The 18,161-nt window shown below is 45.0% G+C and overlaps 1 protein-coding gene across 1 annotated transcript in view; it reads right to left on the bottom strand.

The window, feature by feature from the left end:
* The window catches only part of RYR2 (ryanodine receptor 2), a 1,771,220-nt gene that overhangs the window by 732,187 nt on the left and 1,020,872 nt on the right, over positions 1 to 18,161 (bottom strand). The window contains 1 exon segment of the mRNA XM_029593907.1: positions 1,179 to 1,452. Coding sequence (XP_029449767.1) covers positions 1,179 to 1,452 — 274 coding nt within the window.

Here is an 18,161-nt window from a genome sequence, read left to right as displayed (position 1 = left end):
CAAAATTACCTTCATCAGCCCAGCTAAAAGTATGCATGAGTTTCCACAGTAGGTAACCTTTTAGCCAGACTCTAAGACTTTTGTTTCCAATGGTTACTTTGCTCCTATACAAACTATTTGAGAATTGTTCCTGTGATGTAGACTAATGTTCAGTGTATAATATCTCAAGGACCCACTTGTACAGCATGCTCTCAGAAGCAGGAGTTCATTGCACCTATATATACTGGGGCAGATTTTTAAAAAATACACGAAAAAAAGTACGCCGGATTTTAAAAGATATGCGCATAGCCGTGCGTATCTTTTAAAATCCGGGGTCGGTGTGCACAAGGCTGCGCAAAATCAGCAGCCTGCGCGCGCCGAGCTGTGCAGCCTGCCTCCGTTCCCTCCGAGGTTGCTCCGAAATCGGAGCGGCCTCGGAGGGAACTTTTTTTTGTTCCCCCCACCTTTCCCTCCCTTCCCCTATCTAACCCACCCCCTTGGCCCTACCTAAATCCTCCCCACCTTGTTCGATTGAGTTACGCGCGCCGGCTGGCCAGGTCCCAACACAGGCCGCTGTGTTGGGGCACTCGGCCATGCCCCCGGACCGCAGACATGCCCCTGGACCACAGACATGCCCCCCGGACTGGCCATTTTAGCAAGCCCTGGGACTTTTGCGTGTCCCGGGGCTTTGTGCGCGCCAGCAGCCTATGCAAAATAGGCGCGCTGGCGCGCGAGTGCCCTTTGCGCTTAAATCCGGCAGGATTTAGTTGCGCAGGGCTTTTAAAATCTACCCCAATGTGTTCTAAAGTACCCTGGTTTAGTGCTTGATTGTTTTAATGAATATTTAATTGATGTAATCCACCCAGGGGTAAGGCAGAAGAGAAATAAACAAATGATGAAATTATGATAAATACCTACATACTAATATATTATACTCCTGCTAATCCTTCCTATGCTACACTGAACTAATTGGATACAACTTTAGCATTTTCAGAATCAACTACTTGCACAGGCTGTATTAAATATTCTGTTCATTTGTGCCTATTCATGTTGTAAACTACACAGAGCACTAGTTTCATGTGGTAGCCTATAGAAAGAATAAATAAATTATATGTGACATCAGTAACGACACCAGTATATATTGTTTGAAAGCTAGAGAGTCACAAGCCAAGGGTTGTGTTGCACTATTGGTTATTTACCCCAATCCACGGATCATAAGCTTCTCTTCCTCTTTACCCATTCTGACGCTCAGCAGGGAGCGGATCTGCCCTAGCGATGCCAGCAGGTTGATTGTATCCTCCACCGATACAGCATTTATAGTGTATGTCTTTGGTAAAGCTCGAACCAAGCCTCCAATGCCGTCATATTGGCGATACAGCAACACAAACATGGCCCTCACCAACTCTGGATCTTCTATAACTGACTCTTGCGCCCATCGTACCATAGTCTCTGAAATGAGTTGTTGAAGGGTAGCTGTAGATTTCAAAGGAGAGAGAAAAACAGGGGTCACTGTTTGTTCATTATCTTGAATATATATAATCAAGTTCCCTATATATGGAATTGTAATGAGGACGTAGGCCAGTCAAGAGCACTGCTTTGTCTTATTAACAAGCTACATTGTGAAATATCACATTGTCAGCTAAAGATATTGTAATCCTTTTACAAACAGCAGATTTTTAGTTTTTAAACATAAAGTCAGCTGTAAATGTAGTTATTTATTTCTATATTTGCAGCTTGGAAAAATTCAAAAACATATGTTATTACTGGCAAATAACAACAGCTGCCAGTTTTGCTAACTTTCAGCTTCTTGCTGTTAATAAACTGTATGGTTTATTTATTTTTTAACTCAAGCTCAGATGATATTCAAGTACAAAACTACAACAAGCAGTGCTGCACTGTGGGGATCTAGAAAGCCAAAACCTGTTGCTATTCACAATTTTTAAAAAATAACAAACACCGATGGGCCCGATTTACTAAGGCTTTTCTCCCATTTTGTTTCTATGGAAAGAATATTTAAAAAATGAGGCCCATCCTTTCTAAATGTCGATCAAATATGCCAAAAGCAGGACCTACAAATAAAAAATATATAATGCTAGCAGCTTACATAAGGAATGAATATGATTACATATACAGTATCATATCTCAGTGAATCAGTTAAGTACTTGTTTATGTTGGAGGTAATTTTCAAAGAGTTACACAGTGGTAAATGTGCATAAAATCAGCATGTAAGTAGTGTGTACATGCATATATGCTATTTTGGAAACATTGCAAGTATATGTGGACTTAAAGTGTTGTGTGTAAAGGTTAAGAAGGAAAAAAGAGGTAGTTTTGGGGTATTCTGGGGTAAGATTTGGAAGTTCAAGCACAAGTTGCTCTTTTGTAAGCAGCAGACGTGCATACATTATCAAACCTATATGAACTCTTTTATGCCTGCAAACTGAGCCAGGAAGCTGAAATTGCAGTTGTCTTTTGTCTGCCGTTTTTGGGTGCTGAGGTTTGGGTTACAAGGAGGAGGGTCTGGGTGAACCGGTGGAGTTGTCGGCAACTTGGTGATTCCAGATATGCATGCAAGTATTTACGTAAGTGGGGAACATGCATACTTTCTAGGGATGTGAATCGTGTCCTCGGTCGTCTTAACAATCGATTTCGGCTGGGAGGGGGAGGGAATCGTATTGTTGCCGTTTGGGGGGGTAAAATATCGTGAAAAATCGTGAAAAATCGAAAAATCGCAAAACCGGCACATTAAAACCCCCTAAAACCCACCCCCGACCCTTTAAATTAAATCCCCCACCCTCCCGAACCCCCCCCAAATGACTTAAATAACCTGCGGGTCCAGCGGCGGTCCGGAACGGCAGCGGTCCGGAACGGGCTCCTGCTCCTGAATCTTGTTGTCTTCAGCCGGCGCCATTTTCCAAAATGGCGCCGAAAAATGGCGGCGGCCATAGACGAACACGATTGGACGGCAGGAGGTCCTTCCGGACCCCCGCTGGACTTTTGGCAAGTCTCGTGGGGGTCAGGAGGCCCCCCACAAGCTGGCCAAAAGTTCCTGGAGGTCCAGCGGGGGTCAGGGAGCGATTTCCCGCCGCGAATCATTTTCGTACGGAAAATGGCGCCGGCAGGAGATCGACTGCAGGAGGTTGTTCAGCGAGGCGCCGGAACCCTCGCTGAACGACCTCCTGCAGTCGATCTCCTGCCGGCGCCATTTTCCGTACGAAAACGATTCGCGGTGGGAAATCGCTCCCTGACCCCCGCTGGACCTCCAGGAACTTTTGGCCAGCTTGTGGGGGGCCTCCTGACCCCCACGAGACTTGCCAAAAGTCCAGCGGGGGTCCGGAAGGACCTCCTGCCGTCCAATCGTGTTCGTCTATGGCCGCCGCCATTTTTCGGCGCCATTTTGGAAAATGGCGCCGGCTGAAGACAACAAGATTCAGGAGCAGGAGCCCGTTCCGGACCGCTGCCGTTCCGGACCGCCACTGGACCCGCAGGTTATTTAAGTCATTTGGGGGGGGTTCGGGAGGGTGGGGGATTTAATTTAAAGGGTCGGGGGTGGGTTTTAGGGGGTTTTAGTGTGCCGGCTCACGATTCTAACGATTTATAACGATAAATCGTTAGAATCTCTATTGTATTGTGTTCCATAACGGTTTAAGACGATATTAAAATTATCGGACGATAATTTTAATCGTCCTAAAACGATTCACATCCCTAATACTTTCTAAAATATCTGCCTCTGCGTATTATTGTGGGTTATTATGTGCACGTGCAGCAATTCTTTCACATATAAAATGTATTTGCCTACTTTAATTAAATAGGTAGAGAAAGTATGCAACTCCCTGCATTATACAAATACATATCTACTGACATATGCACGTGTACTTTCAGGGCAAAGTTACATTCTCTTTTATAATCTGTGTAGCTCCTGCTCAGGGCTGGTGCTAGCTTTTTTTGCTGCCCTATGTGAACAATTATTGTGCCCCCCCCCCCCCCCCACCCACTTCATTCACTCTCTGTCTCAGGCCTGCCAAAAAATGCCCGGTTCCTTCCAGCGACCTAAACTTTAAACACTGTTAACTCTCTACCCTCCGGGTCTTCACCCCTCCCCTTGAACCCATTGCTGGTGCAAGAGTAATAGGTGCCCTAGGCAAATCTAATAGCCTTGCACCTCCACCTCCTGATCTCACTATGTACACAATTAAAAATTATGGGGCGGATTTTCAGAGCCCTGCTCGCGTAAATCCGCCCAAAACCGGGCGGATTTACGCGAGCAGGGCCCTGCGCGCCGGGAAGCCTATTTTACATAGGCCTCCCGGCGCGCGCAGAGCCCCGGGACTCGCGTAAGTCCCGGGGTTCTCGGAGGGGGGCGTGTCGGGGGCGGGCCCGGTCGTCGCGGCGTTTCGGGGGCGTGTCGGCAGCGTTTTGGGGGCGGGTACGGGGGCGTGGCTACGGCCCGGGGGCGTGGCCGCGCCCTCCGTACCCGCCCCCAGGTCGCGGCCCGGCGCGCAGGAGGCCCGCTGGCGCGCGGGGATTTACGCCTCCCTCCGGGAGGCGTAAATCCCCCGACAAAGGTAAGGGGGGGGTTAAGACAGGGCCGGGCGGGTGGGTTAGGGAGGGGAAGGGAGGGGAAGGTGAGGGGAGGGCAAAGGAAAGTTCCCTCCGAGGCCGCTCCGATTTCGGAGCGGCCTTGGAGGGAACGGGGTAGGCTGCGCGGCTCGGCGCGCGCCGGCTATACAAAATTCATAGCCTTGCGCGCGCCGATCCAGGATTTTAGTGGATACGCGCGGCTCCGCGCATATCTACTAAAGTCCAGCGTACTTTTGTTTGCGCCTGGAGCGCAAACAAAAGTAGGCTATTCGCGCGCCTTTTAAAATCCGCCCCTATGCATTTAAAACAGATTTCACATGAAAAAGAATATTCAAAGTACAGTTTTCTGAGGTAAAAAAAAATATATTACAAGTTATTAGCTTGCACGTCTTTAGTGCCAACCAAAAAACCTTACAAAAAAATACACGTGGAACCCTCCCCTTTGTGCATCCCTTAGTGCAAATGCCAGTTAATATCTTTGCAATTGAATATCTCTCCTTTGTTTAATATACTTCCTGTTATCCCTTTTTGCTCAGTTGCTAAAAATCTTGCATTTTGAGCTTTTGTAAACCGTTGTGATGGTATATAAAACTCAATAAATAAATAAATAAATAAATATGGCATTAGGGCTACTGTAATGTGTGTTAGGTACGGGCTTGACCCTCAGAAAGCCATGAATAAACTACAATTAAATATAATAAATCTCCCACACCAAAACAGCTCTGCCAACACTTAAAAATGTAACAACCCTATCTATGAAAAGGCAACATTGTAAATATTACACCAGGCCCTAAAACACCAATACACCTCATATTAACAAACAGAACAAACCAAGCTGTTATAAATTCCTACATACTAGCAGAATCTCTCATCTCAATCACACCTGCAGAATACAGGCAGACCCTCACCAAATAAAGGGAAAAAGAAACCATAAAGTATAAATAGAATCATGCAGGCAAAAAACTGAATAGGAAAACCACAAGTCAGACTCTATGCAGTGTAATAATGGAAAAACAGAAAACATCACGAAACCTCAGACATTAAACAATAAAATCAAGAAATATAATAAATACATTAATCATAATAGTATAAACATGCTAATAAAAAGAATATTTCAAAACAGCTGGTGAACAGAAGATCCATTAATTAAAAAATTTCTCAAATACCAATAAAATATTTCAAAACAGCAGACACAAATAGCACCCAAAAATTAAAACTAATAAGGATAAAATAATTCATGCTTGCCATACTGGAAACTTTTGATTTCCAGTCACTCAGATTCTAGTGGATCAGTGAGTGGGGAATGCATAAACGTTCTCCTCTCTCATACACTTGCATACTTATGCTCTCTCCCTCTTTACATACACATGCTCACATGCACACGTTCCCTCTCTCTCAAACACATTTTCACTTACACACATGCTCACACATAATTCCTCCTACATACTCATGTTCGCATACACATGTTCCCTCTTACATACACATACACACACAAGATCCCTCTTTCTTGCATATACATGCTCAGACACACATACACACCCTCACAAACATGGCCCTGTGCTCTTCCTCTTCTTCGTTGCATGGCGGATTGGGAATTGCCACGTGGCGCTGTCCTCTTCCTCTTCTTTGCCACACAGTGGACTGGGAGCCACCACACAGCCCTGTGCTCTTCTTCACCATGCAGCCCTGCCCTCTTCCTCTTCTTTGCCATGCGGTGGATTGGGAACCACCGCACGGCCCCATGTTCTTCTACACCATGTGGCGGATTAGGAACCACTGTGCAGCCCTGTCCTCTTTCCTCTTCTTTGCCGAGCGGTGGATTGGAAACCACCGCATGGCCCTGTGCTCCACCTCTTCGCCGCGCCAAAAGCTCACTCGATCTCGGCCTCAGGCTGCCGCCCCCTCCAGGCCGCCGCCCTGTGCAAGTGCACAGCTTCCACAGTGGGTTGCACTGGCTCTGTTTCTGATACCCTGATGCTTTTAACAAAACAGAAGTCTGAAAAATATTAAACCTGTGGGCCAACCAGGTAGCTCACATAGAGGGTCCCTGGTTCAATTCCCAGATCAGGTTCCCCTGCACCTCAGGTTGGCTGAGACTGGAAATATTTTAAAGGAAGTGTTCATAGCCCCTGGGGTGGAGGGAAAGGTGGTCATCAATAAGAGTGATACCTGGTGGCTGGAATTAAAACCCATGACACAGATTCTGGAAGGAGTCCTTGTCCTCTGGTCTCAAGACTGTTGCTGCAATGACCAGAATAGGAAGAGTGGGAGGAAGGGCCATTACAATAGAAGAAAATAAATGAAGGTCATAGCACCAGTGTCCCAGCATTGGTTCTGACTGAGCTGGAAGAAAAAGGAGCAAGGAGGAATTAAAAACCCCTGTAATTGTTTTTGTTTTCACCAGCAAATATGCACTAAAACAAAACTTTTGTAAGTCTGTCCATGTCTACTGACAAATGCGTATGTAACAGGTCCCCCGTCTGGTGCGTTATCCTTAACTAGGGGTGCCACAGGTTTGGGCTCAAGTCCGAAGGGGGAGAAAGAGTTCTCTTCTGGGACCATAGGTGCAATCACTCTCTGGCACACTCACGGTTCACACTCTAGATAGAAAATCTTGCTAAAGTGCAATATTGTCCAGAAGGGGGGCAAGGAAACAAAATGAGTAGAAGATGTAGAAAATAAACTCAACCCAGTGTACATCCATTCAACTCTTTCACTGGAATCAGCAGGAAAAATTCAAAAGGAGTCCAGAAGTGGTGTTCAACACAAACTGTTTACTGTAACTTAAACCAAAGTATCTACAAACAACATTAAAAGATCAGAATGAGAAAAGTGTCCTTGTCCACTCTAAAGCTCTTTCATACCTTTTCTACCTCTTGCACCTTAATCCTTAACCAATGTATCCTCACAAGAGGGGTGGGACAACTAGAGTGTTTCTTCCAGCATCAGCCAATCTGTTGGAAAAATATTCCCATTCCAAACTTCTCCAAACTTTAAACTGTAATCAAATTATCTATAGTTGAGGCTCTGCATTTTTACTTCTCCAGACTCCCAGAAAATCCTCTCCACCCTTGCTTGGCTGAACACTTGAGCAAAAAGGTGTTGAATCCTAATCTTCAGGAAGGCAATAGGGCAACCCTTCCCTTTAGACCATAAAAATACAAACAATCATCAAAAGTCCAGTACAGACTCTACATGAAACTCCTATTAGCTCTCCTACTTCTTTTCTCTCAGACTCTGACTTTGCTCAAGGTCAAGGCATAATCTCCGTCTCCATCTCACCACACTATGTCTCTCTTCTCCTTCCCTCTCTGTTGAGATCTGGGTGGGATTTTGACTCCTTTCTAATCCACTAACCCTCTCAGTTGCTCTGAGATCTGGGAGGAAACTCTAGCTGTTTTCCTGTGCCTCCTTCAACTGCGCCTAACTCTACCTCAATAAGGTGGGGTTTAAGCAATGGAAGGAATTTTAAAACCAACACTCTTCCTACTGCTCCTAGCTTAGCAAAATGTACTTTGGGGGAAAATATTGATGACGGGCAGTTGGGGGAAAATACTGATGACAGACAGAGACCCTCGTCACACACAAAATACATTTTATTGAAAAATGGGAACATTTAAGGATTGGTACTACTAGTCTGCACAGTGCACTCAATGTTGATGATTAGCAATAAGACTGACCAAATACATAGCAAAAAATTAGCTTAAACACAGAAAATGAAGTTCTTTACCATCTCAAAAAAGAACTAGGAAATAAAAACATAAGAAGTTGCCATACTAGGTCAGACCAAGGGTCCATCAAGCCCAGCATCCTGTTTCCAACAGAGGTCAAACTAGGCCACAAAAACCTGGCAAGTACCCAATAGGAAAGGTGCAGAGGAGGCAACAAAAATGATAAAGGGGATGGAACGATTCCCTTATGATGACAGGTTACATAGGCTAAGGCTCTTCAGCTTGAAAAAGTGATAGCCGAGAGGGGACATGATAGTTGTTTACAAAATTATGAGTAGGGTGAACAGATAAATAAAGGTTGGTTATCTACTTCTTGAAATAATACTAAAATAAGGAGGTAGCCTGTGAAACTAACAAGTAGCAAATTTAAACAAATTATAAAAAGTATTTATTTACTCAGTGCACAATGAAGCTGTGGAATCTGGTGCCAAAGAACATGCCCAAGATGATGATCATATCAAATTTTAAAAGAGGTTGGGACAATTTCCTAGAGGAAAAGACCATAAAATATTTTTAGCAAGACAGATTAGAGAAAGCCAACACCATCTCTGGAGTAAGAAGAAATACTTCTATTTTTGGGATCTGCAGTACTTAATTAACCATGACACATGGGTGACATCATCTGACAATGCCAAATGGACCCTTTTCTCCTAGCCTATAGTGCTTTTGCTCTACTAAGTATATGCAGGAGTTGCTGCAGAGGTGCTGCCTCATGAGTCTATTAATTGTTTTCATTCGAGCTCCTGCACAGATACGTACTCTTTCTCTCTTACTAAGTTTTGGTATTTCTGTTTTTTTTCATCTATCAAATCTCATCTGAGCTGCTTTGCTGCTTCAGCAGCTCCTCAGCAGTACTTTTCAGTGTTACTGAAAAACAAATGATAAGAAAGCCCAGCTCGAAGAAGACTACACCTAGTGGCTTCAAAAACTGCATGTGTGGCAGTAAGATGTCCATAACTGAAGGCCTCAACATTTGTTATCAGTGTCTGGGGACAGATCTCAACCCAGCTAATTGTTATGATTGCAGTTGGATGTCTCTAAGGACCCAGAGGATGCAGGTTAGCGAAGAACCAGAGATGTTCCTCATCCCAGAGTGAGGCCTTCTCAAGTTCCCCCCATGCTGAGTTGAGCATGGGCTTTCTGAGAAAAGCTCTACCTTCTGCAGCTGTTCCTCCAAGATCAGGCAAAGAGCAACAGTGTTGGGTACAAGGGTCTGAAAGCCCTTTCCAGGCTCATCAGTGCATATAAAGAAATGCTATGTACTGGAGTCAGCTGCCCAGTCGGAACTGCCAAAGCCGAGGTGAAACTAAGCCACAAATGCAAGTGGTGCCAACAATGCATTGCGCCTCAACACCATCAATGCACTGGCCCTTGGCACCATCAGCACATGAGCCCTTGACAAGCTGTTGATATATCTAGCCTTGATTCAGACGATGCAACTATTCATCAAATCAACACATCCAGTTTTGGAGCCTTACATGCTTCAGGTTCTGGTGCAACTGGAACATAGGTCTCTGGCCTCAAGCGATGCACTCAAGAAGGGCAAGAGACTCAGAAGGGGATTTTCTTCACTTACCCATCATTTCAAGTGTGGTGTCCCCATCAAGATTCCTTGAGCAAACACTTTGCCTGGAGACTTCTAATCCAAAATGTCCCATGATGTCTCTGGTTTCCATTCATCCACTGGTTCAGTTGGTCCAGGGGGAGAGTCCCAGGACGATCACCCTACTCTGGTTTTGGAAGAAATTGTTTCTCCCCCAATTCCTGGTCAAAAACACAGTAGCCCATAGACCACGAATCAGAATTGGTGAACACTTTGCCTTGCTGGCAGCTAGGCACAAAAAGGGACCTCTTCAACCTTTCCTGTTCAGCGTGTTGTATTTGTTCCCCAAAGTAGGAGTCTCTCTCACCTCCATGCCATAACAGCTCCCATCAGAGGTCCCAGGGATGAAGTCTAGCCCCTGACAATCTCTCAATGTTAAGTCCAACCAGTCTAAGAAGGGAACTCGAGATGACACAGACTGGAGCATATCCCAGGAATATTCCCCTCCAAGACAACTAATGACCCAGCCCTGATCACTTATCATGACTAGAGTCCTAGGTTCGTGTTCCCTCACCTCTCAGATATGAAGAAGGGTCTACGACTCGCTACCTGATCCACTAGAGCCTTCTTCACTATATGAAGACCTCTCATATTCCAATTTCTTGCACAAGTTCAGGAAAGTTCTGGGAGTCAATGACTCAAAGACAAGAACCTCCATACTGAAGGCTTTGGGTTTCTCTAAATCCTGAAAAGTCCCTCTGAGCATGCAGAACTCTTGGTATAGTCAATCCTGTGGAAGTTACAAACAAGAATGTAAGAGAACCTGGTATCCTACCTCTCCCCCACTACAGTGGCCAGGAAACTGGATCATAAATATAGAGTTCAGCAGACCTCGAGGTTTGGAGTAATACAGCTACTGCAACAGTCAGTAGTAAAGGAATCAGCCCTAAAATGGTTAAAAAGATAAGAATTTTTCTCAACACCCTGCTGGGCAAGGACCCTAGACTGTTGGACAACTTTGGAAGAAAGGATTTTCAGAACTCTATTTTTAATGTCTGATAAACTAAAACCCTTATTACAGTCAATAGTCGGAGATCAGTTGGAGTTTCAGCAGACAATTCAGCATGCAGAGGAGTGCAAGTGTCACCTCCCTCCATTCTGTATATGAATCATTTGGTATTGCAGACAGAGCATCAGCAGTAGCCATTGGAGCACACTGGATGGATTCATTAAGAGCCAGTAGTCTGTGAGGACATGAATGACAAATTGACAGATGTACCTTTTTCTTGTAATAACCTTTTCAGAGGCAAGCTCAGAGAGACAGTCATACTAATTAGGGAGTAGCTTGTTGCCATCTAGTCTCAAAAGTTATTGAACAGCCATTTTCTGCAAGAAATCCTTAATTTCCTTTTAAGCTTTCCTACATCCAGAAATGCCTTTTCCACCAATTTTAGTTATATCATGCACCATCTGTGCTTCTACAGCTACAACATCTGGAACATGGATGCCAACATGAAAGGCATCAGCTAAAGACGTTGCAGCAGGCCCAGCCCAAGCCTGGGCCTAGTTTTTGACCAACTGTGACCTCTAGGCCTTAATCCCTCCTGTAGGGTAGAAAATTCACCTTTACCTAAACAAGTGGCAGAAGATCATCAAGGACCATTGGGGCCTCAAGATTGTGGTTACCGTTTGCACTTCTCCTATCCTCTAGCACTGTAACGTTGTTCAGCCTTCAATCTGGATCCATCTTACTCGATCCAGCCCTGTCCTAAGGTGGAGTCACTTCTCAGCCTGCAGGCGATAGAACTTGTCTCTCCCAAGCAACATAATAAGGGATTCTACTCTGGCTATTTTCTTATCCCTAAGAAGTAATAGAGCTTGAGACCCAACCTGAATTGACAAAATCTAAGCAAGAGCCTGTTATAGGAGAATTTAAAATGAACACTCAACATCATCCTAACCTTCATTCACATATCTGTTTATCACATCCATTGACAAAGCCTTTGTTTTGTTGGGTATTCCTCCTACTACCAATACAAGATACTCTCCTTTAGACTCTTGTTCCTACCCAGAGAATGAGAGACTCCGAGCCCAGTGCATGGGAGATGATAATAATATGGTATCCTGTGTCCATCCATAACCCTCACTTACACACAGCATGTGCAGATCCCAATCCCCACTTCAGGTCTTTGTCTTCAGCCCACAACAGTGTGGACGCGCACTCATACCTTGGTGGGAGGGAGGAGGGGAGGGAAGGGTGACGACATACAAAGGGTTTAAACTGTGGCAATTTGTGCAACCTCATATTGGTTATAATAGTCAGCATACTCTCCTTCCCACCTTCATTTGATTTTGTTTCCAAAAATAAAAGTGTAGCTAAATATCAACATGTAATGTTATGTTCAAGATAATGCAAAATGTTAGCAAGTTGATCATGTTATTGTCTTATACCTGTTATGTTATTGAACATCACAGCTGATTAAGGGTGGCTGGAAACCCGTGGTCAGGATTAGATTCTGTTGGCATGTGATTACCATGTGATTTGGTTAGCAGTTCGTCAGAAAAGAGGATGGGGTAGGCCCCTTCTCATGCTGATAGACATGTCAGGGGACCAGTAACTCTGTGCACACTGCAGATCTTGGACATCAAGAGCACCTTGCTTGGAACCACAGTGTGTGTGTGTGTGTGTGTGTGTGTGTGGTGGGGGGGGGGTGGGGGGGGGGATCAGGAAAGAAGATGACCTTTTTTGCTTCTATGTGGACGGTAAGGATGTAAACTGGTTTATTATTATATAAGCATGGGGATAGTGTTTTGTGATGTTATCAAATAGTTGCAGCCTTAATTTCCCAATTAACTAGTACATTTTGTCTATTTGTGGAGTGAGTGGATGGAGTACTCATGGCTGCCAATGTTAAATTCAAGGGGCAAAGATAGACTCTCAGCAGGAGAGAGTATTTCTTCTATCAGAGCAAGTGTGTTGCCTTCACACCTTGATCCAGTGCCTTCTACAGAAATCAAGTAAAAGCATGTTGGGTGTCCTAAGTCACATGGCAGCAGCTATACATATGGTCCCCATGACCTGCCTCAACATGTGGATTCTCTAGTGGACCTCAGCGCTCAGGAGGATCAATTGCTTCAGTCTTTGTTATCCCCGGTGAGGGTCATGGCAGAAATGAAGGGGTCTCTCCAGTGATAGCTAGATCTAGATGTCCTGGAGATGAAAGCCCCCCTCCCCCTTCAGCTTCTACCACATCAAGTAACTCTGGCAATGGATGTATCCATCAGGGGTGGGGTGCATGCACATATTCTTTCCAAACCCAAGGAAACTGGCCATCAACAGGGCCCAAGGGAAAGAATTATTGGGGTGTGTGTATGGGGGGGGGAATGGAAGAGTGAGTAAAGGGTTTTTTGGGGGGAGACTGTAGGAATAGGATGAGGAAAGTATTGGGGGACTAGAGGAGAAGGAAGAGGAGGAGGCAGAAGAGGTCAGTGAGGGAATACACTCAGTGTCTGAATATAATTAACTTTGAAGTGTCTGAAAGGCAGAATATAAAATAAATACAATAAACGTTAAGTTTCGAACGAGTCTTCTGGACCTCTGAGCAATCAGGCATGCATTGCCAGCTTTTTCACATCTCCTTCAGGGGATGAGAATTCTAATCAAAACAATCATCCAAGTAGCAATATTTTACACCAACATGCAAGGGAGTACAGGATTATAAATTCTCTTCCAGGAATCCCTGATAATTTGGAAGTGGGTTTGCAGCCATAAAGCCTCCCTACAAGCAGCCTACCTTCCCGGGATGTTCAACACATTAGTGGATTGCCTCAGCAGAATGTTTCATCCTCACGAGTGGTCACTAGATCAAATAGTGGCAGACTGTTTGATCTCTGGGGTCATCTGTTCATCAATTTATTCACATTTACTTAATCCCATATTTTGAATGTCACTGTACACCACCAAAAGTTGCTATGGTTATTACTGTACTAGCTGCCATAGAGAATTTGGGGAAACTATTTTTCCATGCCAAATTGGTTGAAATCATTTTTTTGGTCTGTGTTTCAAAGCTGAATGCATTACCATTGCAATTTTCTGTGGAGAAAGCTAATTTCACAGGGAACTATAATTTCCATAATATTCTTACAAACATTGCAGATGTGAATATTTCCACTGACCAAATTGTAGCAAACAACCTTTACAAGTATAGAGATCCTCCCAAATCTCTACCAGAACCAAATTTCAATCTGAAGGAATGATCCTTTTACTGGATGGGAGGAAAAGAATAGCAGTGTGGGTTTCCCCCATGTGAAAGCCTAGATTGGTGTTGTTACGCCCGTCGATCGCAGATAGCTGCGACCGCTCTTGCTCAACTCTTTCTTTACAACATTGACTCCGTGGATCACTGTACACGGAGACCATTTCTTTCTTGATACTGGATAAGGCTATCCACCCTGTGGTCCTTGGACTGCCATGGTTACAACTACACACCTCAATTTGATTGGAGCACTCTACAATTGTCCCACTGAGGTAACTTCTGCCATGGAAAGTGCTTGGAGTTTGTGTCCCGGATGCCTTGCCTAGCCACTACAACATCTATTCCAGGTCTTTCGCTGCAGTACTCCTCCTTCAAAGATGTGTTCTCCAAGAAAGCTGCAGACACTTTGCTGCCTCACCGCTCATTTGATTGTGCCATTAACCTACTGCCTAACACTGAGTCTCCCCGAGGAAGGGTCTACCCACTTTCTCTGACCAAGACAAAGGCCATGTCTGAATATACTCAAGAGAATTTGGTGAAAGGCTTCATCCAGCCTTCAAAGTCTTCCGCTGGAGCCAGGTTCTTTTTTTGGGGAAAAAAGGACGGCTCCCTCCGGCAGTGCATAGATTACAGTGGCTTAAAATGAGATACCCAGAAGGATCACTACCCCTTGCCATTAATCTCTGAACTTTTTGACAGGCTCCAAGGGTCCAAGATATTTACCAAATTGGACCTCAGAGGAGCATATAACCTGGTCAGGATATGCCGGGGCAACAAATGGAAAACTGCATTCAACACCCGCGATGGCCATTTTGAATATCTGGTAATGCCGTTTGGCCTCTGCAAAGTCCCAGCAGTATTTCAGAATATGATGAACAAAATCTTCAGAGACATGCTCTACAGTTGAGTCATGGTTTATCTGGCTCAAACGCACCTAAATGTCTTACGTATTTCAGAGGGATTTGAAAAAACTAATGTATATTATTAAACCACAAAATCACCTCATCAAATAATCTTTCTTCACTTTTAGAACTTTCAAAAAGTAATTCAATCTCCTGAAATGGGTATCTTTGTGCAAATATTTTATAACATTTTTTTTTAAATATTCTTGAAAAACACATGAATTCATGATTACAATATCAGAGACATCACCCGGTTGGGGATAAAAGTTGGTATGAAACTTTCCTCTTCAGCTAACAAAATGTTTTTTGTGTTTTTCAAGAATATTTTTTTAAAAAATGTTATAAAATATTTGCACAAGATACCCATTTCAGGAGATTGAATTACTTTTTGAAAGTTCTAAAAGTGAAGAAAGATTATTTGATGAGGTGATTTTGTGGTTTAATAATATACGATGGTTTATCTGGCGACATCCTGGTATTTTCACAAGGCCTCCAGAGCCATTATTTGGACATCACCAACGTCCTATAATTCTTAAGGGATAATCAGTTATATGCCAAACTGGAGAAATGCTCCTTTCACCAGGAATCTGTCCCTTTTCTGGGCTATGTGGTCTCAAGCCAAGGGTTCCAGATGGATCCACAAAAGACTAACAGTATTTGGGATTGGCCTCAGCCAACAGGTCTTATGGCACTTCGAAGATTCCTTGGCTTTACTAACTACTACAGTTCATTCATCCACCATTATTCAACACTGACCACCCCACTCACAGCTATGACTCAAACGGGAGCCAATCCTTCCCAGTGGTCACCTGAAGCCGTAACCGCCTTTCAAGAGCTTAATGAGGCATTCCTGCGAGAACCATGCTTGCATCACCCCGATGCCCGACGACCCTTCATCATCGAAGTGGACGCTTCAGACGTCAGTCTTGGTGCAGTCCTCAGCCAGCCCTCAGCCAATCACACCTTGCACCCGTGCTCGTTCTTCTCTCGACATTTCTCTCCAGCGAAGCGTAATTATGGAATCGAGGACAAGGAATTACTGGCAATTAAACTGGCCTTCGAGGAGTGGCATCCCTGGCTCTAGGGAGCGCAGCACCAAATCACGGTATACACTGACCACAAAAACCTCGAGTACTTACACATGCTCAATGCCTTAATCACAGGCAGGCCCGCTGGTCTCTCTTTTTTACCTGGTTCATTTTCCTCCTACGATACCGGCTAGCCAATAAGAACACCCGAGCTGATGCACTCTCCTGTTTGTTCACCACTGAAGATGTTCCATGGCACATAATTGATAAAACGAAAGTTCTTCTCTCTGCCACACTCACAGTGCCATCAGAGAAGACAGTGGTTCCCCGACCACTTCAAAGGAAGATCCTCCACTGGGCAAATGATTCCTTGCTCACAGGCCACCCCAGACAAGCTAGAACTCTTGCCACTCTTCAGAGATTCTACTGGTGGCCAACACTGAAAAAAGACGCCCAAGCGTATGTAGACTCATGTCCAACTTGTGCCCGTAGAAGCCGCCGGCGGGTCACCCCTGGGGGCTCCTTCAGCCTTTTCCCACACCTAGTGAGCCGTGGACACATATAGCCATGGATTTCATTGTGGATTTATACCCATCCAGTGGCAACAACACCATTTGAGTCACCGTAGACCGCTTTTCGAAGATGGCTCACTTTGTGGCATTACCTGGTCTACCTTCGGCTCCGGAGTTAGTGAAATTGTTCATTCGCCACATCTTTCACCTCCACGGACTATCAAGACATATACTCTCAGATCGAGGGATGCAATTTACGGCGAAATTCTGGAGGTCATTATGCAATAAATTTGACATAGCCTTGGACCTCACATCAGCCTACCACCCACAGGCCAATGGACAGAGAGGATGAACCCTAGTCTAAAGCAGTTTCTTCGAGCATATGTGAACTCTCAGCAGAATGACTGGTCCAACTTACTACCCTGGGCCGAATTTGCTTTAAACTCCCACCAGTCTGCATCTACTGTATCATCGCCCTTCCAAACAGTATACGGATGCTAACCTCTGCCTCCTCTTCCAGAACCCCTGTCTGTGTTGTCTCCGGAGGCCCAGGCTTCTGCACAAGAGTTACATCAACTTTTGGAACACACCAAACTCCTTCTTCAACAAGCCACTAAGAAAGCAAAATGATTCTACAATGCCCATCATCGAGCAGCTCCTCAGTTGAACCCTGGAGACAAAGTGTGGCTCAGCACCCGCTTTATCTGCTTGAAACTGCCTTCAGCTCAATTCACTCCCAGATACATTGGGCCTTTTCCTGTACTTCGCCGGCTGGGCCCAGTCACTTACAGCTTTAGTTTGCCAACATCGCTCAAGATTCATAACGCCTTCCACATCTCACTATTAAAGCCGCTCATCCTGTTGTAATTCTCTAAGAAACCACCTGAGCCCCAAACTCTGGGATATAACATATATGAGTATATAACATATCATGTTGAGGACATCTTGGATGTGAGGAAGCACGGGAAGCATTGGGAATATCTGATCTCGTGGGAAGGATTTGGCCCCGAAGAGAACAGCTGGGAGCCTGCAGTCAATATCCTTGACAAAGAGCTGATCAAACAGTTCCATGCTTCTCACCCTAGAAAGCCAAAACCCCCTGGGGGGGGGCCCTAAGAATGGGGGTACTGTTATGCCTGTCGGTAGCAGACAGCTGTGACTGCTCTTGTTCACCTCTTTCTTTACATTGACTCCGTTGGGTAGATTTGCAGCCTCCGCCAGCTATTGCCGGCCTGCCTACCACTGCCAGGCCTCCCTAGAAGGCACAGACGCTGACGACCCTCATCTTGCCCTCGGAATCCCTTAGACGCGTGTGCACATGAGCCAGTCTTAAGCACATCATAGCAGGAACCTCGGGGGCGTCCCCTCCGGATGACATCATTCCTCTAGGATACTTAAGCCGGCTGGCCTGCCTACCTCCATTTTGTGTTTTCATTTCAGAATTGTTAGAGTTTTCTTGAGTACCCAGGGGCCCAGAGGAAGTGGTCACTCTCACTGAGAGAGAACAGAAGGACCATTCGTACCCACAGGAGGAATGACTTTACAATCATTCTTAGAGAAGAAGACCAGTGGCACCATCCAGGTTCATCCACTATCATCTCACAGGAGATCTAAGGGGAGAGAGAGGAGCCA

Source organism: Rhinatrema bivittatum, chromosome 3, assembly GCF_901001135.1.
Source record: "Rhinatrema bivittatum chromosome 3, aRhiBiv1.1, whole genome shotgun sequence".
NCBI lineage: Eukaryota > Metazoa > Chordata > Amphibia > Gymnophiona > Rhinatrematidae > Rhinatrema > Rhinatrema bivittatum.
This window is presented reverse-complemented; position numbering and strand designations above follow the sequence as displayed.